The sequence below is a fragment of the Lithobates pipiens genome, unplaced genomic scaffold (genome assembly GCF_037356315.1).
Source record: "Lithobates pipiens isolate NorthernLeopardFrog02 unplaced genomic scaffold, aLitPip1_a1.2 Scaffold_13, whole genome shotgun sequence".
Taxonomy (NCBI): Eukaryota; Metazoa; Chordata; class Amphibia; order Anura; family Ranidae; genus Lithobates; species Lithobates pipiens.
In genome coordinates, this window is record NW_027507718.1 from 352,590,119 (window position 1) to 352,614,988 (window position 24,870).

The 24,870-nt window shown below is 40.5% G+C and overlaps 1 protein-coding gene across 9 annotated transcripts in view; it reads left to right on the forward strand.

Moving 5' to 3' along the window:
• The window catches only part of RAPGEF2 (Rap guanine nucleotide exchange factor 2), a 383,922-nt gene that overhangs the window by 235,169 nt on the left and 123,883 nt on the right, over positions 1-24,870 (forward strand). For 7 of the 9 annotated variants that reach the window (XM_077477128.1, XM_077477135.1, XM_077477136.1 and 4 more), the window contains 3 exons: positions 8,966-9,041; positions 11,313-11,480; positions 15,372-15,389. In XM_077477128.1, coding sequence (XP_077333254.1) covers positions 8,966-9,041; positions 11,313-11,480; positions 15,372-15,389 — 262 coding nt within the window. The remainder of the gene's footprint in view (positions 1-8,965; positions 9,042-11,312; positions 11,481-15,371; positions 15,390-24,870) is intronic. The other 2 variants (XM_077477130.1, XM_077477132.1) reach the window with 1 other exon arrangement.

Here is a 24,870-nt window from a genome sequence, read left to right on the forward strand (position 1 = left end):
TGCAGGACGGTCAAAAATGTCCTGCAAGCTGCATCTTTGGAGCGGTATATACAACGCTCTTAATACGCCCCTGCCCATTGAAAAAGATGGGGTAGCGCCGGCAAAGCACCGCTGCAGTAGCACTTTGCGGGCAGTTTTAACCCTTTTTTTCGGCTGCTGGCGGGGGTTAAAACAGCCCTGCTGGTGGACGAATAGAGCTGCTAACACTACTGTAAAGCGGCGCTAAACATAGCACAGATTTACCACCGGCGCCCGCTCCAGTGTGAAAGTAGCCTAAACGTACCTTGAAGATTCTGAGGGCATGTGGAAAAAGGTGTTAAGATCAAATGAGACTAAAATTTTATAATTTGGCCTCAACACCAAACAATATATCTGGCGGAAATCCAGTGCAGCTCACCATCCCAAAAAACACCATTCCTACAGTAAAGCATGAAGGTGGTAATATCCTGTTGTTGGGGATGTTTCTCTGCAGCAGGGACTGGAGCACTTGTAAGGAAAAATATCATCAAATTCTTGAGGAAAATCTGCTGCCCTCTGCCAGAAAGTAGTCAATGGGAAGAAGGTTTACCTTGCAACATGTCAATGACCCAAAGCACACAGCAAAAATGACAACACAGTGGTTGTCGGATACAAAGGTATATGTCCTTGCATTGCCTCGTCAGAGCCCAGACTTAAACCCCATTGCAAGCCTGTGGAATGACTTGAAGACTGCAGTCCACAAACGGTCACCATCAAATTTCACTGAACAACTACAAAGAAGAGTGGGAAAATATGGCAAAGTTAGTAGAGATAAATCCCAATGGACTAAGGCTGTAATTTTAACAAAATGTGGTTAAAAATAAATACTGAAATAAGGGGATCCTTTTTCCAACTCATTGATTCTGTTTTTTGATTTTTTTTTTTTTTTCTGACAATAATTGCACTGAGTAAATACAGCTGGATAAAGCAAAAACTGCATCTGTCTTCATTTCAGGCTGCAAAGCAACAAAATTTGATTATTTTAAAGGGGAGTGATTATTTTATATACCCCTCTCAAGACTTTCACAACCTTATTGTTACAAACATACTGATGGCATTTGGTTACAGAAGGATTTCTAAACTTCTGAATGTTCCAGTGAGCACTGTTGGGGCCATGATTTGGCAGTGAAAAGAGCATAATTTCATGAAATAACGGCCACGTCCAGGTGCTCCTTGCAAGATTTCTGTCAGAGCAGTGAAAAGAATTATCAGGAGAGTTGTTCAAGAGCCAAGGACCACTTGTGGAGAGCTTAAGAAAGATTAGCAGGTACAGTTGTTTCAAAGAAAACAATAAGTAATGCACTCAACTGCCGTGGCCTGTATGCACGCTCATCACAGACTCCATTGCTGAAGAAAAAGCATGTTGAAGCTCCTTTAAAGTTTGCTTCAAAACATTTTGACAAGCCTGTGAAATACTGGGAGAATATAGTATGGTCAGATGAAACCAAAATTTAACTTTTCGAATGCCATAATACCATGTTTGCACATCACACCAAAAACACCCCCATACCAACAGTGAATATTGGAGGTGGGCACATCATGGTGTTTTTCAGCATACGGTACTGGGAAACTTCATATCATTGAAGGAAGGATGGATGGAAAAATGTGCCAAGATACTCTTGATAAAAAATCTACTGATGATGATGAAACAAGGGTGGACATATCAGCAAGACAATGATCCTAAACACAAGGCCAAGGAAACTCTCAATTGGTTTCAAAAGAAAGAAAATAAAGCTGCTACAATGGCCCAGTCAATCACCTGACTTGAATCCAATAGAAAATCTATGGGAAGAACTAGGGCTGCAACTAACGATTATTTTCATAATCGATTAGTTGGCCGATTTATTGTTTCGATTAATTAAACCTTTCAAAAAAAATAAAAAGTGGGTCAAATTGACGTTCATTTTCAACCACAGTGATGGGAAAATTTGGAAATAATAGAAAACTTCTTGGTCAAAGGAATTTTCAGACAGCGTATGTGGTTTTTGTTCAGAAATGAAGTGAAAATTTCAAACAAAATTCTTTCATTCAGCGAATGTACAAAGATTTTTCATCTGAATATTCTCACCTGGAAATTGATCGGTAAAGCCAGCATAAGGCTTGGTACACACCCTATGCAGTTTTTGCTTTTGATCTGTTTCTGCAGTCCTTTTTGCTGTGCGTTTTTGATTTTTGTGCACGTGATTTTATTGCAATTTGTGGTTTTTGCATTTTTTTGGGGCAGATAAAAAAACACAAATTGCTGCAAAAACGCATTACATTCTTTTCTGCAGCTTCTCCATTGAAGTATATTGAACCAAAAAAGCACCGTTTTGTGTTAAAAGTCCCTGATCCTTTCCAAATATGCAGCGGCTGAAAAAAGCACAGATATCAACGTGTCCCATAGGAAACCATGTAAACGAATTGTAGTGCGTTTCTGCAAAAAGTACCAATAAACACATAGATGTGGACCAGGCCTAAGACGTGTAGTAACATAATGGGGCTAAAAAGACTAAAATTAGCCCTTCATAGTACAAAAAAACAGAGAATCACTACTGTAAGAGGTTCGTTTTTTTTACTGTAGAACAGTGAATGTAATATTTACAGTAGTGATTATATTTTTGTACTATAAAGGGCTCATTTTAGTTTTTTAACCCCATTATGTTACTGGCCGATTAATCGATGATGAAAATATTAATCAATTTCATAATTTATTGTCGATTAATCGATTAGTTGTTTCAGCCCTTGAAATAACTAAAGATCAGAGTTCATAGTAGAGGCACACGGAACCTTCAAGATTTGAAGACTGTGTGGAAGAATGGGCCAAATCACACCTGAGCAATGCGTGTGACTAGTTTCTCCATACAGGAGACATCTTGAAGCCGTCTTTACCAACAAAGGATTTTGCATGAAGTATTAAATACATTTCAGTTACCGTGTTCAGTGCGTTTTCCCTGTGCAATTCCATTTTATTACACATAACTTCATTTCTGAACTTGTTTGTTTTGGTTTCTATGTGTGCGGATTTCATGGGTTGTTACTGTTGTGGTGTAAATTTCATGTCAATAGCACCTTTACAAATATATTTACCTAGAAAAAATGGTGACGTGTTCAATACTTATTTTACCGGCTGTGTGTGTTTATTTACATACATGCATACATATATACAGACTGCATGAGCCCCTAGTTAAATGACTTTAAGAAGAGGTATTGGGATAGGTTCGGGTTTGAAGTGCTGTAACTATTAGGCTCCATGCACACTGAAGCTCAAAAAAGCTATTTCTGGACGCCAGATTGCTGGCAGAAAACGCTGGTTGAAAAACCTGCTTTTAACAGCGTTTTATACTAGCGTTAATGAGCGTTAATGAGCGTTTTACAGCGTTAGCGTTAATGGGTGTTTTTTATAAAAATACACAGAGGACACTCCAAAAATCCCACAATGCATTGAAAAATAGAATGCCGAACACTAATGAATGAGCGTTAATGAGCGTTAATGAGCGTTAATGAGCGTTTGTCGTTTTTTGCCGCTGAAAAACGGCACTTTGAACGCGAATTTCTGGCGTTCAGAAAAAAGCCCATAAACTCCACTGCTCATTAAAGCTGAAAAACGTCCATGTGTGCATGGACACATAGGCTAACATAGAGTGGAGTTTATGGGCTTTTACAAAAAACGCCCAAACGCCAATAAACTGCAGTTTATCAGCTTCAGTGTGCATGGAGCCTTATCGTTCATGTGTCTTGCTGTGTGGACAGCACTGACCTAATTTATCATGCTAAATATGTTTTTGATCCAGTAATCAGCTTTCCCTGCTTATCTGGGGCTGTTTTGTGTCCAGCATATTGGGTGAGCCACAGTATATCACATTTGTATGTTACTGCGTGCTTTTAATCACACTTTGTTGATTAGATGAGCCATTTGTTTTAATAACGCTAAATTTAGTTCGATGCTTTAAGTGGCATAACCTATGAGAGTCATCAATCAGTGTTAAAGCGGAGGTCTATTCTTGGGAGTCTGGCGTTTTATCAGTTCGTATAATGTACCTGAGTGTGTGGGTGTACATGCTAGACACAGAGAGGCCTGCCTGTGCCACAGACATCTTCTAACAACTGTTAATGGTGATTAAGGTTTTAGGTGAACACTCTTGTGGGTTTATTGATCAGAACTAAAGCACAATGCCCCTAGTGACCTGGCACTGTGTGCATGCACGGCCTTAGTGATCAACACTCATGGATTAGTGTGAACAGAAGTTACAGGGAAGCTTAAAGTACATTTATAACTTCTTTTTACTTTTTCATTTTGGTCTTTCCTGCCTTACTCTGGTCACTTTAGGTGTCTAGCATAAGAATAGTTGGAAGTGTTACATACTGCACAGAGGAGTCATAAGATTCATTGTGACTTAAATAATACATGTATGCAACCATCTATACAGTATACAGGCCCCAATCCTCCTCTTCTGGGGTCCCTCAGCAGCGCTCCTGGCTCATCCCCTTCTCAAGTGCCCTCACAGGGAGCTGAATTCCATGGGGGCACTGGGCGGATGATCTGGCGAAGGACACAGCGGGGGCATTGCAGGATCCCGGGGACAAGCCAAGCCAAGTAACCTGGACCAGGATTCTGCAATGCAGTCCCGAGTGTGGCTCAGGGTTACCGCTAATGGTACTGAAATTTAACCCTGAGCCACACTCTGGAATACTACCAGGTGGGTTAAAGGTGATATATTTACGTTATGCCTCTTAGGCCTGTTTCACACCTGTGCAGTTTGCTTTTGATCCATTTCTGTAGTGCTTTTTGTGGCATCGTTTTCTTTTTTGCATTTTTTATGCTTTTTTTTTTTTTTTGCCCAATTTGTTGTTGGGCAGATTAAAAAATGCAAAACGTGTCATAAATGCACTACATGCTTTTCTGCAGCATCTCCATTCAAATCTTTTAAAGTGATTGTAAAGCTTCATTTTTTTTTTTTTTTTTTTTTAACAACAAACATGTTGTACCTTACCTCCACTGTGCAGTTAGTTTTGCACAGTGTGGCCCCGATCATCCTTTTCTGGGGTCCCCCAGCGGTGCTGGTAGCTCCTCCCCGCATCGTATAACCCCCTGGGAGAACCGCTCTCTCGGGGGTTACCTTGTGGGCACACTCCAGAGTCCAGCATTTGCATCCATAGACACAGAATGTCGGACTTGCTGTTTTTATTGCTGTGTGCTTTATAGTGCATTTTTAGAAGTTTGTGTGTTTCCACCAGAGAGGTTTTTTTTTTTCTTTGTGTGAAGCTCATTGCATTAAATCACCTGTATAGTGAGTTCCCACGCACCTGTGCTGTTCATCCCTATGGAAGATGTGCTTGACAGAAACCACAACTAATTTGCAGATAATTGAATTCTTAAAAATAAGCCATGTGAAATTGCATATGAAAATGCCATTGAAGACGGAGAATGCCCTTGAAGTGTATTGGATGCTGTTTAAGGTGTGGTAAGCGTGCCAAAGTTTGGCCTCTGCTTTACTTGTCAAGGTCAGCTTTCTTTTGGTTCTAATGGCAGATTTGGTCTTTCTTCCAGTTGCATAAGCCACATTGCTTCCTCTGTTATAGCAGTAACTATGTTTAGTATCCTTTTTAATGAAACAAAGTAGCCATTGTTAGTTATACAACTGACTGTCTTTCTTTTCAGGCTAGATGGTTAAAGCTGACATTATTAAGTAAGGCAGTACGAGGAACACATTGCTCAATAACCAGATATTAGGAACAACTGAGGTTGTCCCAACAGAGTACAAAGAAGCCCACAAACACAATGTTTGCAGAGTTGTGGAATAAATAGCAGATAGGGGGAGATCCCTGAAATCCAGATAGGACATATAATTAGAGATATTTGTAACTGCAGGTTTAAAAAAAGTGAATTCTATGGTATTTTTATAAGGCTGGTGGATTGGTGCTTCGTGTGATTTTACTTTTACAAGAACCAATGGTATGTGTGACCCTAATAATATAAATATATATATATATATATATATATATATATATATATATATATATATTTAAAATTTGCTTTCACTATCACAGAATAACACATTTCACATGAGATCTCTTGAAACTGAGATCAGGACAGGTAATCACTAATTATTACATATGAGATTTCATAGACAACTGGTCATCTTTAGTCTGTTTACAGACCGATTTGTAGGTTCTGCATTATAGACGTGAGCATGGGTTGAAGGGGATACAACTTTTTAATACTCTAGTTCAACCTTTTTCAACCAGGGTGCCTTTATGGTTCTTCAGGGGTGCCTTGACATATGCCCAAAAATTGCCCAATTTATGTAGAAAAATCAGTGAATAGATTAAGCCTTTCCTTGTGCACTAATACAATCTTCCAGCCACTGGCTTCCAAACAACCAGTGGCGTCATCAGTTGGGCACCTACACCACATCCTTGTTTGCCCCTTTTATGCCCCTCTTCATGGGTTCACATTAGCGGAGTGAAACATTGGCATATTAGTCAGTACCAGTGTGCAAAGGCGTAATTGTTTTGGAAAAATAAACCTCCTCTAACATTGGATGTCCTGTGTGTGCGGATGTTGCTGTAATATGTAAAGCTATTCGTTTTGTTTTTTTCCACATTTTATAATGGGGGGGGTCTCAAGATTGTACATAATTTTAAAGAGTGCCTTGACTTAAAAAATATTGAGAATTATTTTATTTCTTGCTTTGAAAATTTTTCAATAAACAACTTGGGGGGGGGGGGGGGATTGACAAACACGGTTCTAGTTCCTCGTAGAATTCTTCATAGCGGTCTGATGTTTCCTCATTACAGCTGGTCCACTTTTTGAACTGCGGTTGGCTTTTGTTAAGTAGGAAACGAGACACATCGCCTAAAACTAGCCTAAGACAGTTTGAATCTCGGCCATTTTAGCCGCTACCACTAATCATTTTGTACTCCCAGCGAGGGCGGCTTACCCCGTGGTTGCGGGAAAGAAAATCGCGTTATCTCCAGCTGGTTTTACACATTCATTGTATGTAATGGTGTGTAATTAAAGTGTACACCGTCCTGAGTGGATGTCTTCAGTTCTGTGAGAGCAGCTGCTACTGAGTAAAGCTGCACCTCTTGCCCCATCATCTTCTCATAATGCATCGCGTTCTGTGAATGGGTGGCATAGCTGTTTTAAACTAACTGCTAAGTCTCTTTTGTAAACTGCAAGTTCCTTCAACCCACTATAGTATCCGTTTCTGAAGCAGTGATATATATATATATATATATATATATATATATATATACATACATACATACACAAACACACATAAATATGACAGGGGGACATGGTTACAGTGTTGGGGGGGGTCTGAACGAGGTAGAAGGAAGTTAAAAATCTTCCTCCCATTCCTTCTTCACTCCCGGATTCTCCACCTCTGAGCTACTGAATCGGGGAAGGGTGAATTCTGATACAGATCGCCAGTGAAGCACTGAGATCGCAGTTTCATAAACTGGCCGTTACTGTGTCAGTCAATGAGGATTGTCAGTGTGTGGAGAGGATCGGCGAACATGTTCTCCCTCGATTATCTCTGTTCCATAAACTGTTTATGGAGTGTGATCAGTGGCGATACTCTGGATCACCACTGTTCACTGCTTCATAAACGGACCCCTGAGAAATGGAGATTAACAAAGACGGGCTTGTTTAAAGACCGGTCTGTGTGACATATATGGTTACCTCCATAGATACAATGGGGAAATGAGTGTAGGCATGAAAGGATAGAAGTGTGTTATTTGCAGGTGAAAATAAAGGGAAAAAAATGAAAACTGGACTTCCAAGCGGCAATATTTGAAATGTTTGTTGTTGGGTTTAGATGCACTGTGTTTCCTGTCCAGTAAAAAGCATGTGTGGGATCCGGAGGTGTATACTGTCCTGATAATAGTATCACTTGTCCTTTCAAATGGATAATTTTGGATGCTTGTGGTCAACTTCAAGCCATATACAGAGATATGAAAGGGGGATGATTTGTGTGCAGCAGCCACAGAGCACCTATCAACGTCATCCCTGAAAAGGGATATTGACCCAAAGGGCTTAATACAGACCCATCCACTTATTACGTTTACTCTGTGCTGAAGTATATTGGCAGGACCTTCCGTGCAATTCCAGTCTGTAGCTGATATGGGGTGTTCCCTCTGCAGGATAGTGTTTGGAAGCCAGGCAGAATGTGTCCTTGAGGCGTGCATTCACCAAGGATAGATTAGTCCAATCTAAAATAGGACTTGTAGCTTCCAGTATCCCAAAAACAGCGTCATGCTGACCTTACACAATAACCACAGTTGCCACATTACTCCCATCAGCGACATGTGTGTTTTTTTTTTTTTTTTAAAAGCAATCCCTTAATCTGAAGTCCTGATCAGAGACTTCATGAAACATCTGTGGAAGTGGCTTCACCGTGTTTGTGACGTCGGGTTTCATTATTTTAATTTCCTCCTTTTATTTATTCATTTTTAAGAAAAGAGCCTCTGCTTGAAAGAGTTTAGCACGTCCAAAACCTTTTATCTAGGTTGTTGTCAAACAACATTCGGTTTGTATGAAAAAATGTAATAAAAATAATAAAAAAAAAAAAACATTTGGTTTTCCATTTAATCCATCTTTATGTGTAGATCTTTAGATTTGGGTGTAAAAAAACAAAAAAACAAGCCAAACCAACATCTGTCAACAAGTTTTCTCTGGGAATAAGTTGCGCAGGCACCAGGAGGCTTGTCCAGCAATGGTCGGGAGCATGTGAACAGGAATCATAACTGCACTCATGGTTCATCTATCTGGAGACCTTCGCTTCCAAGTAACATTTTCTCACGAACGTACTGCATATGTATTGTTGTCAGGCTATATTTATTACTGATCTGTGTGCCCTTAATTGTGCAGAATTAGACTACTCACATTTTAACATTCCTGCAGAAATGATTTTTTTTACTCCTAATCAATGTTTTCTTTTGTTTGGTGTTTCTACAGCTTTGGCAAAAGATCTGCAGGAAGCTTCAGGCGTGGCTGTGAATGCATTGTGTTGGAACCTTCCGAAATGATTGTGGTAAGTCTTCTTTGTACTCTTATCATATTCTGCTCACTGTGCTGCTGATCAGTTGCAGACATGCCTCATTCCTTGCTCCAGTCCTACTCATCTTCCCTGCATTACCTAATGGGAGATGGGTGTGGTCTGCAGCCCTCTGTGAGAATATTGGCATTCCAGAAGGAGTAATCAGACCACTTCCTTCCTGAGGGCAAAACATGCACAGTGCCCCTTGTTTCACTCCGTGGAAGCAAAATGTCCTCATTTCTGAATCCCATCTAACATCCAGATTAACTCTTTCAGCAAAACTAGAACGTGTACGCTTTCCTTTCTGTATTAAATAGCTTCATTTATTTGTCTTGCCTGTGAAATACAATGTGATGAAGCATTTTTATAATTTACTCGACTTTGTAACAAACGCTGCCGTCACTCGTTCTCCCTGCTCAGAGTGACTTTTCTTGTGGTGCGCTCAGTGGATAAGAGCACCATTTTCTAGAAACCTGTATCAATACTGTGACTGATTCCAAATGCTCTTTGGCACTATGCAGCATAAATATGGGTAATGGAAATCTAGACATGTGTCTTAGGCTGCCCATACATACATTATAATCTAACCATACAACTTTTTTTTTTTTTTTTCCAGTCAACATTTACTATATAATTTAACTTGATATTTAGTTTTAATATATATTATTATACAGGATTTATATAGTGCCAACAGTTTGCGCAGCGCTTTTCAACATGAGGGCAGACAGTACACTTACAATACAAATCAATACAGGAGGGACTAGAGGGCCCTGCTCGTTAGAGCTTACAATCTATGATGTCTTACCTAAACTAACCAGTCTGTGTTTAATGAATAAATCAAAATAACCTCTGCTCACTATGAACTTTTTCAGAAGTTTAGAAGAGAAGAGTTGCATGATAAAAGTAGATTAAGGCTTCGCCCACGCTAGAGTCATTTCAGGTGCATCTTGAGCATGGTTGAGGTCCATTCACATCAATACGACAGGGCTGCAATGCGATTTTTGAAATGATCCTGGTACTACTTTGGAAAACAGACCCCCCCCCCCCCCCCCCCCCTTACAAACCAACCTTTTCCCCATGTTGATGAGGACAAGGGCCTTTTCCCCACAACCCTGGCCCTTTAGGTTGTAGGGGTCTGTGGGTGGTGGCTCCAGATCTGGAACGCACACACACACCCCCCCCCCCCATGTGAATAAATCGAATCACTATGAATTTGACTTGATATCCGCCTCTTGTGTCACTGTACAGCAGGGTGTGAATTTGAGGGGGAAGAAGCAGTACAAGGAGCCAATGTGCTAACTTGAAGCATACTGCTAGGATGAGAGAACAGAGTGTCTGAGAGATGACATCCTTACTGTGTTGCTTCTTTCACTGTTCATTGACAAGCTGAAGCGACTCAAAGACATTCTGGGTTCATAGAAAGTTGGAGTAAATTATTGATGCTGGCTATCAGAATGAAAAATAAAGTGCAGTGAGGGAAAACTCCAGATTGGAGGTGAATATTACTGCAGGAGCTGGTTCTGTTATTTTATCTTTTAACTAGCTATTCACCTTTCTTGTTTTTGGCTTGTTTACACAAATCTGTTGAATGACATTTTTGTCTGATCAGTTGCTATGTATTAGGCCTCATGCTCATAGTTGCAGGAGACTGTACAATGTAATTTGCAGGTTTATCTTCTGCACATGGGAGACACGGCTGCAATGTACAATCGCCTATAATAGATGGCTGTACACTAGCTGTATACAGTTGTAAGGTCATATTTATGTAAGCTCCCCTGGATGCACATAAGCCATGTTCAGGGATTTACATATGTACACAAATGAACCCAAGTAGATCATTTACATGTGTGCAGCCTTTCATTACTATGGGTGGTTGTACGCTGCAGCCACGTTTCCCCGGGCACGGAAATACGCCTGCAATTCAAGTTGTCTGTTTACTCAGTAAGCTTTATAGCCTCTCATTTGTGTTGGCCTCTAACATGAAACGGCTTCCATAATTTGGCTGGCTTGTGGTTAAAAGATTAGGTTCTGCCATTTTCAGGTATCGACTAATGCAGGTCACTTAAAAGTTTCACAGACTGGTCTGACCAGTTTGTAGTTTCCTAGGTAACAAATGTTCTGAACTGATTAGTGGTTTCAGCACGGGAACGACTAGTAATAGAATTTTAATAGCACTCTGTGCCTTTTGTTACTTTAGCATGTTCAGTTTTACTGATGACTAGTTAGAGCTTTTTATCTGTATGTGAATATGTTTGCCTTCCTAAGGTGGACTATATGGATGAAAATGAAGAGTATTTTCAGAGACAAGCATCTCACCGACAGTCTCGGCGGAGGTTCAGAAAGATCAATCAGAAGGGAGAGAGACAGACCATCATCGATACTGTGGATCCTTATCCTGTTGGAAAACCTCCGCTGCCAAGAGGCTACCACACAGTGAGTAACTTTTATACTTTACTGTATTTCTGTTTCTTCAGACAGCTGCAAACTCCTGATTTGTACTGTAAAGTGGCAGTCGAGTGCACCGTGTGCAGCACAATTGAAATATCTGGAACATTACTAAATCAAGGACAATTTACTTTCATTCTGCTGGAATGATTAGCAGTAGAGATGGGTCTCAAGAGCACCGTTAATCCCATGACCCTTGATGCAGAGCTAGGAAATGTTGAAATTCTATTAAGGTGCTGGAAGGAATTAGCCTAGATCTGGAGAGCCTGTGTTTTGTATGCGTGGTTACATCTGTCTAGACTTGTACCTCTCCCCTACAAGGCAAACTTTGCCCCTTTTTACCCTTTAAGCCAGCATTACAACATGCTGCATTATCTGCTGTGCTGGAGCAGAGTAGAGATCTTCTTTCTGAATCTCAGTCTCTGTAGCATTAGGCACTGATGTATCCTCACACCCAGGGAACACACACCCTGATCACACACATTGTGTTCTGTTAGCAGAGGCTATTCTGCCTGTTCATTTGTTAGTCATTTCAGGCACAGGGCATGGCTTTATTTCAAAAGTGAGTAAAAAAAAAAAAATCCCCTATTTATTTAAAAGGAATTTTTTTTTTTTGCGTGCTTCTATGCGTCACATCAGCCCATCAATTCCAAGGTTAGTACTAAACATCGCTGTACATGCATAGTTAATCATTTGGGAGAACTACTAGACATGTGCAATTCGTTTCATTCCGAATCAATTTTTCAACAAAATTTGACAAATTCCATAATTTGAATATATAGTCTAATAAATGAAAACCTGTTTAACACATTTTTCCAAAATTCGAAAATCCAAAAAACGGAAATTCGAAAATTTGGAAATCCGAAAATAAGTATGAAAATCCAGAAATTGGAAAAACCGAAAATATGAAATGACTAATAACTATAACTAACTATTAAATTATAGGTATTGGAATTTCCTTTTCAAATTTGTCTGTTCTGAACGGAACGAATACAAATTTATCCAAAGTTACAAATTACCTGAATTAAAGAATGCCGCATCTAAACGAATGAAACGTAATAAATTAATAATAATAAATAATGTAAACTTTATATTATTATTATTAATATAATAATTTGTTACATTTCTCTCGTTTGGTTGCGGCATTAATTTTTTCGGATAATTTGTAACTTTGAATAAATTCGTTACGTTAACTAATAGACAAATTTGAAAGGAAATTCCAATACCTATAATTTAATAGATAGTTTTTATTGGTTATTTCGGATTTTCAAAGTTTCGGATTTTCTTTCTTATTTTCAGATTTTTGTTCTTTCAAATTTTCTTTCTTATTTTCGAATTTCCAAATTTATTCAAAATAATGAATTTCGATCATAATGAATTACCCGAAAAAATAAAATAAAAAACCCAAAACGAATAAAACTAAAACAAACACATTTTTTGGCAGTTCACATATCTAGGAACTACCCAATTTGAAGATGTCTTAGCGTCAGTAGCTATTGTGCATTTTAATACCTGTTTGAGAGATTTTCCTTCTATAGGCATATGGCATTTTTTCTTACATAGTTATGTTGGTCCAACTTAGGACAAATGTAAACTATGTAACTATGCGTGGGATAGAGCTAGAAGTCCCTGAAGTAGACACTGCTACTACAGTGAATTATTTTTTATTCTCACAGGTATTTATATAGTGCTAACAATTGTATGCATAAATATATATATATATATATATATATATATATATATATATATACACACAAACATATTGGGACGCCTGCTTTTACATGAACTTTATTGGCATCCCAGTCTTAGTCCATAGGGTTCAATATTGAGTTGGCTCACCCTTTGCAGCTATAACAGCTTCAGCTCTTCTGGGAAGGCTGTCCACAAGGTTTAGGAGTGTGTCTATGGGAATGTTTAACCATTCTTCCAGAAGTGCATTTGTGATGTTGGACGAGAAGGCCTGGCTCGCAGTCTCCGTTCTAATTAAATCTCAACGGTATCGGGTTGAGATCAGCACTCTGTATAGTTCCTCCACTCCAAACTCACTCATCCAAATCATTTGGTGTAGGGGGGATTATAGTGTGGGAATGTTTTTCAGGGGTTGGGTTTGACCCCTTAGTTCCAGTGAAGGGAACTCTTAAGGCGTCAGTATATCAAGACATTTTGCACAATTTCATGCTTCCAGCTTTGTGGGAACAGTTTTGGTAATGGCCACTTCCTGTTCCAACATGATTGCACACCAGTGCACAAACAAGGTCCATAAAGACATGGATGACTAAGTTTGGGGTGGATGAACTTGAATGGCCTGCACAGAGTCCTGACCTCAACACAATAGAACACACTTTGGGATGAACTAGTGCGCAGACTGCAAGCCAGGCCTTCTCATCCAACATCAGTGCCTGACCTCACAAATGCGCTTCTGGAAGAATGGTCAAACAGAGTGATGGCAGAAATAGACCAAGTGGTCCATCAGATGTGCCTCCTCTTGATTTTATTGGGGTTTTGTTTTGGTGGGGATCGGGGGCAGGACCACAGGGAAAAGAAGAAACATTTTGGCAGGTAGGAATCCACCTATTCTCAAGTATTGTATAGGCAATGTAAGGCAGCTTGCATCACCTAGGTCACTTGTTACTTTGAGGTTGATTTACGAAAGGCAAATCCACTTTGCACTACAAGTGCACTTGGAAGTGCAGTCGCTGTAGATCTGAGGGGAAGATCTGAAATGAGGGGAAGCTCTGCTGATTTTATCATCCAATCATGTGCAAGCTAAAATGCTGTTTTTTATTTTCCTTGTATGTTCCCCTCGGATCTACAGCAACTTTACTTCTAAGTGCCCTTGTAGTGCAAAGTGGATTTGCCTTTCGTAAATAAACCCCAATGTCTATGATGAGATCTTCAAAGGTCTGGCTGCTCTTTATGGTGTAATCAGATTCTTTATTATACAGAATAACGTAGGCTCATTAGAAGTCGCTGGACTATAACTGTAATATTGACAACGGCAATGCTTTTTCCCCATTACCAATGTATTATATTGACACCCGTTAATACTGGCAGGAAGTTGTTTTCTATGTGGAGGTTCTATGTACTCTATACTGCTTATACTGTTACAAAATATAGCATAAAATGTACAGAAATAATAATTGGACAGCATATGGATAAGTTTTAGGCATTGTAATTTGTTACTATCCAATGTAGAAATCTCTGAGATTAGTAGCCATACCTTCTCCATAGGAGAGAGAAGGGCCCTATACTGTGTATATGCCACGTGCTAATATTACAGAAAAATGCTTAACATTTGCAGTGGGCTCTGGCAGATCTGATGTCTGGACAATGACGAGAGGTCCTCTCGCCACCCATCGGTTCCCGTTAAGGATTTGTCCATGTGTGGTCATCCATACAAACTTTGATTTACTTCTGAAAAGAATGCTGCTGTGCGATTATATAGATAAAAAAAACTGCATGGACAGAAACCTTGTTGTGTTCAGATGTAATAATTCATGCTGATAAAAATGAGGATAGTTTCAATGGAAAATTTCCTGGTAGAACTTTTCCTGAATACCATCCTTCCTTTTCTTTTTATATGCATTGATTGACCATAGTTGATCTCTGTGAGAATCTGTAAGGCTGGCCTAGAAAGCGCTAAAATGGCATGACGGCTGGTAGAATTCGCCAGGCTCTCGGAATTGTGCTTGAATGGTTTCATGGCTCTCCAGATATTTAAATGAGGAAGGGCTGATTGGGGAGCCATACAAAGGTTCTCATTATCATATGCCCTTCTCCTCGCAATCTTCATACTGATGGAATATTTATTAGCATGTCTTGGTAATCTCCATCTTTTCCTTTCCTCTCCTATGGCATTCATTTCATTTTGGCTCACAGGAATGCACTAAGCCTCAGGTATTTTGACTGTTACATGTCTTGTCATGCAGTTCACTGCTTTCCACCTATTTCTGCCCGTCCTCCTGTTGCATTATGAATGTTTGTGCTCTGTGCCTGCTTGCTTTTGATTCATTGCAGCAATTTTGGGGTTAATTGAGAGATTATGAGTACTTCTGCATTGTGATTTTATTGTAATTCTTTCTTTCTCCTGGAAGTTTGTCATCTGTCCTGGTTTAAAGTGTTACTCATTTAAAGTGTATTTCTACTTTTGTAGCCAAATTGGGGATAAAAATATATTTGTGACATGTTCCTATACACATATCTGCTGAAACCCAGAAATGGATAAAAAAAAAAAAGCTGTCCTACAATCTGTCCCCTAACTGCACAATCTATTTTGAACAATTCCAAGCTGTTTGTTCCAAATCTGCTTCAGTGAAAGATGAGAAATATATTTTTAAAGCTGAACTCCAGAAATGATGCTCATTGGATGCTTACATTGGACCAGCTCGACACGATGTAAGTATGCATTTCTCCAACCTGATGGACAGGTGGGGAACATGGATCACTGTGGTAGTTGGATTTACTATAATGGTAACTGCACTATTCCAAGTCCTGCTCAGAGCCACTTCCTCTCTGTACACTGAAAATAGTGGGTTTTATTCTCAGCATTGCTACCATTCATAGTAAACCTTGTGTTTTTTTCCATGAATGCAAGGTGTTTTCTGATTTGAACAATCATCACCTTTCCAATCCGAGAACACCATGTATTTATTAAAAAAAATGAAACACATCGTAAGAATGGTAGCAGTGACCCCCTGTGGTCAGTGTGCAAAGGATAAGCCACTTGCCTAGGACACCAGCAGGACTTGGAAGATCACAGCTATCACTGTAGCAGTGCCAGTGTTTCGTCACATATGGCGACCCATCACATTTGGCTACCCGTTGGGCTGCACATGCGCGACGCCGCCATATACGTTCCAACACTGTGGCGATCTGCGCTCGTGCAGAATTTTTTGGCCACACCCCTCAGTCCAGGTTCAAGCCCCACCATCCAAATCGTGGCGAGCGGCCCTGAGGCAAAGTGGTGTCTTAACAACAGTGTTGGAACGCATATGACGTTCCACATGCACACTCCAGCGGGTAGCAAAATGTGACGGGTAGCCGAATGTGACGTAACACCGACTTGTACAATGATTCCCAGTGATCCATCAGGTATGATATATACATATATACTTTGCGCAATGAGTATAACTACCGGGGTTCAGCTTTAAATATATTATGGTACACTGTGTGAATGGGAACACAAGTAGAAACACGCTTTAACAACTGACAGGTGAATCGGTCTCACAGACATGCTGTAAAGCGACCGGTTGTACAATGTTCTAACATCTAAAGTTTACAACATGTTTACTAAGCCTTTTACATATTTGACTCCTAAAACCCGATTTAGTGTAAAATATTTGGTTTTGTTATTAAATTTTTAGTATAGATGCAGACTTTATTTATTGCATGTCTGTGCTGGTTCTCCTGCTAGCTCCAGGTATAGGGTATATTCTGCTGGCAGCATGTATGTACCTGTGCTGGGCTATAGTGCTATTGTAGAAAGGCTGTGGGGCGTGTCTGTATTTACTTTTTGTTATTTCTGCTGTGTGGTTCATTGCGCTAGTGTCTGTGCAATTGTATTTACATAACAGATTCATATTGAATTCATGGACAAAGGTATCCACAGGATTGGTAAAAGTACATTTTAAAATAAGATATTGCAACGTGGTTATTTTATATTGTCATCATCTCTCATCTCATATATTTATCAGATAGTTGGACATTTTATTCTATTTTGAAGGCCCCACAAACACATTTACAAGTTGATGTATGCTAAATCATCCATACAGGAATATTAAAAGTTTCATGCTTTTATCAGAAATTACTTAAAGCGGTTGTAAACCCGCTGTTTTTTTTTTGTTTTTTTTTTGCCCACCTGCAAAGGAAAAGGCATAATGAGCTAGTATGCACCACATACTAGCTCATTATGAAATACCTTAGAACGAGGCCCCGACATCTGTCCCGATCCACGCCGAGGGAGCTGACATGTTCCCTTGGCGTTTCTTCCAGGTATCGCGGCTCCGGCGCTGTGAGTGGCCGGAGCATACGCGCGGGAGATTTCTTCCCGGCTGGGTCCGGCGTCTGCCGGGCTTCCAGCCTGGAATCCCCTGTGCGCATGCGCCGCTGCAGTCAGCGGCGCATTGCGAGGGGATGCGGTTTAGGAGATATTTTTTTTTAGCTACAGGTAAGCCTTATTATAGGCTTTCCTGTAGGTAAAAGTCCCCAAAATGACACTACAACCGCTTTAAAATGGAACTCATAGAATTAAAGTTCACCTTTGGAACATGTTAAATGTGCCACCTGTTTTTAGGGTGGGAGATGTTACATGTTCCAGCACCTGCAGGCTCTCCCCACTGATCCCCCTCCCCGTGACAGAGGATACTTTCCCCACACCCGCTGTCACTATTTGAAAGCAGTGCATCCATGCGGGGTTCTGCCCAGACAGCCGTGTTATTAATCCCTACAAGTACCATCAGCCTCTGCGGCTGACAGCCTGTAGCTCTTCATGAGCTGTGAGGGCATTGGTGAGCGCTTTTGTAATCAATTGATCTTCCAGCTCTCAGGTAGCTGTCTGCCTGTATGAGGTACAGACAGACAGCTATGCTCAGAGTCTGCAGGAGCCTGAGATTGCACCATTGATCTGCTGATTGTGGGTGCAATTCTCTGCAGGCTGCTTAGAAAAAAATATAATCAATGCACATTTTTTACCAGCGAAAAAATTTTCATTTTATTATTATTTTTGAAAGGTGAACTTATCCATTAAAAAGAAACGCCACCCAAACGTCAGGCATTTCCCATCATGTCTTCTCCCTAGGACCACATAGAAATTGAGGGGGCACTCTTGGTGGGAACACAGGCAGCATAAGGAAGGATTTCAGCCCTTTCCTATTCTTAATCATGTTTTTTTTATTACTGTGCCCCCTTTGGAAAGATCAATTCCTAGCTGCATTTCTCTTTTGAGACTGGTTTCGCATTTATGTGACTTGTATGTGGGTTATCCAATACGCATGACAGGAGATTGTGACCGCCTCTCAATGGAGCCAGTTCACATATCTCCGGAGTGGCTGTGAAGCAAATAACACAGGGCTCCTGTGTGTCTTTGGCTCTTTTTCATGTCTGAATTCAGGCAAAAATTTTGGACCTGAAATGGAGAACAGGGACGCACCGGACCCCTGCTGTGAGCCGCATGCGGCATAAGTGTGGACCCCGCCTAAAAGAACTACCCGCCAACAGATCAGGTAATACTGACATTCCATCGTGTTGGTGCCTTCTTTAGCTAAAGATGGCAACTTCACAGGATACACAAATGTGAATGCTGTTAGTGTGGTCTTTTTAAATACTATGTCTAATCTCAAAGAGTTACACAGTTCTCCTGTAGTCTTACAATTTACATAATTATGTTGTATAGTGCTGACCACAATTCTTTCTTGTGAGTATAGTAGATGGAGTGGTGGAATGGTCATTTATGTCAGGCTGGTCATACATGTTCAATTTCCTTGTACAATTTTCCTTTTTATTTACTAAAAACCATATAATATGAGGTCAAAACTAAACCATTTACAATTGTTTCCAGTTAGGCAGGCCCTTGTACTACATAGTTTAAGGTAAATCTAAAAGAAAATTGTGTATGGCCAGCCTTGGTCCCATCATGTTTTATTTCCATTTTAACTGAAATTAGTAAAGTAAGTAGGGTATAACCAAATCTTTGTGAATATAAATTGTAACCCACGGAAGGTTAGCATTAAATACAGTATATTTTAATTGTTTGCATTACTTTTATTGCCATTTTGTGTATAAATGACTGTATCTTTTGGAAAGAGATGATGCTTTTCCTTAAAGTGGAATTCCAGTTTATATCTAATCCTAAAACTGCTCTCTCCCCCCTTCTAGCTGCTATTATAGAATAAATATTGTAGAAGAAATATGCTTCTACTTGCCTATACTCAGAGTGCCCTGGTCTGGTCATGTCATCTCCTCAGCAGCCAGCTTCAGGGAAGAGGGGAAATCCTCGACAATGGCTGAAATTCCCATGTAGTGATGTCACCCAGTTTACTATATGGGGCATCCATTGTTGGCTGTCTCTCCTCTCCCCAGAAGCTGCTGCTGGAATCTGTTCACGTGTCCGGACTGGAGCACCCCGAGAATAGGTAAAAGTAGAAGCATATTTCTTGTAATTAGAGTAGCAGTTAGAAGGGGGGTGAAGCAGAGTGGGAGCAATTTTAGGCTTTGTTAGATATAGATTGGAATTTCAGTTTAAGTTCTTAAGAGCACTGTTTAGTAAAATATGGATCTCCATTTATTTACAGTGTATCTATGGGCAAAAAAAAAAAAAATGTATGTATTGTGTCTTTGAATTTGCATGTTTTTAGCATATTTGTTTTAAAATATAGTGCTCGTGAGGTTGAAAAACCTACCTTTGCTCAATTATACTGGATTAAGATCCTTGGTTGCAGTGAGACAAAATCATCTTGCCTTTCAGCATGTGGGGCCGTATCACCTACTGCACTGAGCTTTTGCCTATAGCTGCAGTTGTACATCTGGATGGTTGGTGCATCCATGACATTGAGCAATATCTACAGCCAAAATCTCACCTTTTGGGCATCCCCTATGTGTCAGTTATTCAAAAATGCTGCCTCTCTCAACTAGAGTTTTACAGCTACTGCAGTGTCCTTAGAGGTAATGCTACTTTGTGTGACATCATCATTGCTGGCCTTAATGGAACATGACATGTAGTGTATACAAGGTATGCATGCTTCACACGAAGCGACCCAAGAGATACGTAGTTGCGGAAATGGAGAAAGCATTGGTGGAAGCTAGGAAGTGAACGCATTATGTAAAAAGCCATTTGTTACCGTAAAGAAGCATTTTATCGAAACAATTATGTAGGGTTTGGAAATGTAATATGGTGCCGATATGCTGGCAAGAGCTATATACTGTATATTGTTTTCAGATTAATTTTAAGTCTTGTAATGCCAAGAATTGTAGCAAGGCTAGGCCCAAGATTACTGATTAGGTTTTGTCTGCTATAGGTCCAGTTCAACTCTAGAATGTCTTGATATGATCTCGATACTTTTAGAGCTGGACTTATATCTTTTGCAGCCATTACCCCTTCCCTGCCGCCGTTCCTAAAGAAGTATTTAGATGGTTTCCAGCAGTTTTAATAATCCTTAAAGAAACTCAGTATTTTCGTAACGCATGTGTAATCCTCAGCAGAACAAATGTAGGACCATACAGAGTTGTACTCTACCTCCTTGCCACATGACTCCAACAAGGCTGCTGTACATGCATATTTTAAAGCCTACTTAAGTAATACATGCGATTTAAAAAGAAAAGGGCTGTCCATTATGCTTTGGAGTTCTGCCTGTGAAAATAGATGTACTGAAGGAAATCTGTAAAGGCTTACAAAGCCAGTGTGTGCTTGTAGGCTGCTGACATGGAGCCACCCCTTCAAGCGTAAGAATCTTTTACAACACTTAATGAAAAGAGGAGGCTGTAACCAATTACAACTAACCACAGTGAGCTAATGTGATGAATTACAGTCATATAAAGAATATGCTACAAGTTGTTATAGACCCTTTAACAGATCCTCAGTTGTTCTAATAGTTTTTTTCTTAGCATAGTATTGAGAAATGTCATTGCTGTCTAGCACTAGAACCTTCTTCTCAGATGGCCCAAAAGGAACAATAATACAGAAGAAGCTAAAACTGTTGCTCATAGAGGTTTCACCCTTCACAGAATGTCATTAGATGCACACAGCCCAGCTCAGGGGGGAGCTAGCAGATGTGCTACAATAGAAAACTGCTTCCTATGAGGGCACACCAAGAAGATGAGTGGAGCGTATTGGCAGGTGACCCCAGGAGAGGAGGCTTGACCACTGGGCACTTAAACCCCCTTCCTAACCAGACCAATTTTCAGCTTTCAGTGCTCTCACATTTTGAATTACAATTACTCAGTCAGGCAACATGCTACCCATAGAAATTGTGTCCTTTTTTTTCACACAAATAGAGCTTTCTTTTGGTGGTATTTGATCACCACTGTTTGTTTTTGTTTTTTTTGCGCTATAAATTAAAAAGGACTGTAAATTTTGTAAAAAATATTAAAATAAAAAATGTATATTTTTTCTTCTTGAATTTTAGCCAAAATTTATACTGCCATATATCTGGTAAAAATAACCCAACTCAGTGTATATTATTTGGTCTTTGTGAAAGTTATAGAGTCTAAAAGCTATGGTGCCAATCAATTGCTCTCACCTGATGTAATAATGACCTATCTCATTTCTTGAGACACTTACTAAAAAGCCAGGAAAGTACAAATACCCCACAAACGACCCCTTATTGGAAAGTAGACAATCCAAGGTATTTAGTAAGAGGCATTGTGAGTTTTTTGAAGTTGTAATTTTTTCCCACAATTCTTTGCAAAATGAAGATTTTTTTTCTCTTCTTTTGTTCCACAGAATTGTCATATTAACAGATTATTTCTCTCACACAGCATATGCAAACCACAAATTACACCCCAAAACATTCTATTACTCCTGAGTATGGCGATACCACACGTGTGAGACTTTTATACAGCCTGGCCACATACAGAGGCCCAACATGTAGGGAGCACCATCAGACGTTCTAGGGACATAAATTACACATTTAATTTTTTGACTACTTCTTACACTTTTGAAGGCCCTGGAGCACCAGGACAATGGAAACGTCCACAAAATTAGCTCATTTTGGGAAGTAAACACCCCAACGTATATTCTATTAGGCATAATGAGTCATTTGAACATGTTATTTTTTTTCCCCACAAGTTTTTTGAAAACGTGGAAAGAAAATGAAAACACGTTTTTTTTTGGGGGGGGGTTTTACAGAAAGTTGTCCGTTTCTAACACATAGCATGTACATAGCAAAAATGACACCCCAAAATATATTTTGCTACTCCTCCTGAGTATGGCGATACCACATATGGGAGACTTTTCCACAACCTGGCCACATACAGAGGCCCAACATGCAGGGAGCACCATCAGGAACATACATTTCAAATCTAATTTGACTACCTATTACGCTTTTGTGAGACACTGATGGGCACTGTAGTGGCAAGGATGCAGCTTGGATGAGAACTGATGTGGCAAGGATGAACACTGCTGTGGCATGGATGAGCACAGATGAGGCATGAATGAGCCATGGATGGGCATGGATGGAGCACGGATGAGCTAGGAATAGATGGAGCATGGATGAGCACGGGTGAGCCAGGGATGGATAGAGTATGGATGAGCCAGGGATGGATGGAGCACGGATGAGCCAGGGATGGGTGGAGCACGGATGAGCCAGGGATGGGTGGAGCACGGATGAGCCAGGGATGGGTGGAGCACGGATGAGCCAGGGATGGGTGGAGCACGGATGAGCCAGGGATGGGTGGAGCACGGATGAGCCAGGGATGGGTGGAGCACGGATGAGCCAGGGATGGGTGGAGCATGGTTGAGCCAGGGATGGATGGAGCAGGAATGGATGGAGCACGGATGAGTCTGGGATAGATGTGCATGGATGAGCCAGGGATGGATGGAGCACGGATGAGCTAGGGATGGATGGAGCACAGATGAGCCAGGGATGAATGAAGTATAGATGGGAACATATCAGGCAAGTATGGAGTATGAATGGGCACGTATGAGCACATATAGAGCATAGATGAGCCAGGGATGGATGGCTGTAGCATGGATGGGCACAGATCAGCACTGTGAGCACTCCAGAGACAGCCCACAGCACTGCTGCACCCAGCTCCCTCCTCTCCTCCCACACTGTATTGATCGGTGCGAGAAGAGTGGAGGAGCTGCATCAGACAAGCTCCGGTTTGTTGACAAGTGATAGCACCGTCATTGGACGGAGCGATCACGTGGTTGAGGGCCGCTGTCATCGGCCCTTTACCCCGTTCCGCGACAAGCCGGGGCCTGGAGGAACCGACAGTCACGGAGATTCCCAGATGCACGTGATTCTGAGAGGATGTCCATGGACTCCCTCCCAGAATAAGCCGACTGTGCTGTAGCCGTCTTTCGGCTATGGCCCAGTCGGCATGTGGTTAAGCCCACTCTGTGCAATACTATTGAACAGAGCAGGTAAGTATAACATGCTTATAATTAAAAAGAAATATATATATATAAAATTAGAGCTGCACGATTAATCTAAATTATCGCAATCTTGACAAAAGTATTTCCCGATACTTTTTATGTAGAGAATGTCAACTGACAAAAGAAAGGGAAAAAAAAAAACAGGCAGTCTGCCAAGAATCAACATTCTTTTTCAGTGATACTTAAAGCGGGGTTCCACCCTAAAGTGGAACTTCGGCTGATCGGAACCCTCCCCCCCTCCGGTGTCACAATTGGCACCTTACAGGGGGGAGGGGGGTGGAGATACCTGTCAAAGACAGGTATTTACACCCACTTCCGGGCATAGACTCCCGTGGGAGTCTGTCATTTCCTGCCCTGCCGCGCTGTCTGCTGGGACACACACGGATCCCAGTGACAGCGCGGAGAATTCCTATTGCGCTGCGCGACTCGCGCATGCGCAGTAGGGAACCGGGAAGTGAAGCCGATTCGCTTCACTTCCTGATTCCCTCACCTAGAATGGTGACGGCAGCAGCCGAGAGCCGAGCGATCGATCGGCTTCGGCTGCCGGCATCGCTGGAACCCGGGACAGGTGAGTGTCCATTTATTAAAGTTGTCCTTTAGATCAAAGGAATGCGCTTTGGTGTGCAAATGAGGGAAGTTTAACCACTTAAACACTAAAACTTTTTCTTACATTTGTTGGTTTCAAGTTGAAATATTTTTTTTTTTGCTAGAAAATTACTTTGAACCCCCAAACATTATATTATTATTATTATTATTCAGGATTTGTATAGCGCCAACAGTTTGCGCAGCGCTTTACAATATGAGGGCAGACGGTACACTTACAATACAAATCAATACAGGAGGGATCAGAGGGCTCTGCTCGTTAGAGCTTACAATCTAGGAGGGAATATATATATATATAATATGTGTGTGTGTGTGTATATATATATATATATATATATATATATATATATATATATATATATATATATATATATTATCATTTATTTATTTAATTTTTTTTTTTTTTAGTAGAGACCCTAGAAAATAAAATGGTGGTTGGAATTCTTTAGTATATATATCTAAAGGCTTCTGCGCTCTATGGAAACTAGAAGTGAGTAAAAAAAACCCAGAAAAAAGCAGCAATCACTATATGAGTTGGCTCTCACTAATGTGAATTAAAAAAATTATCTAAAGGTGTGATGCGCTAATTTCCAACCATACATATAAAACAATAGTGAATGAATAAACTAAACCTTCTAAATAGACAACCGCTTCATACGGTGCAGATATAAATGCGAAGAAAAA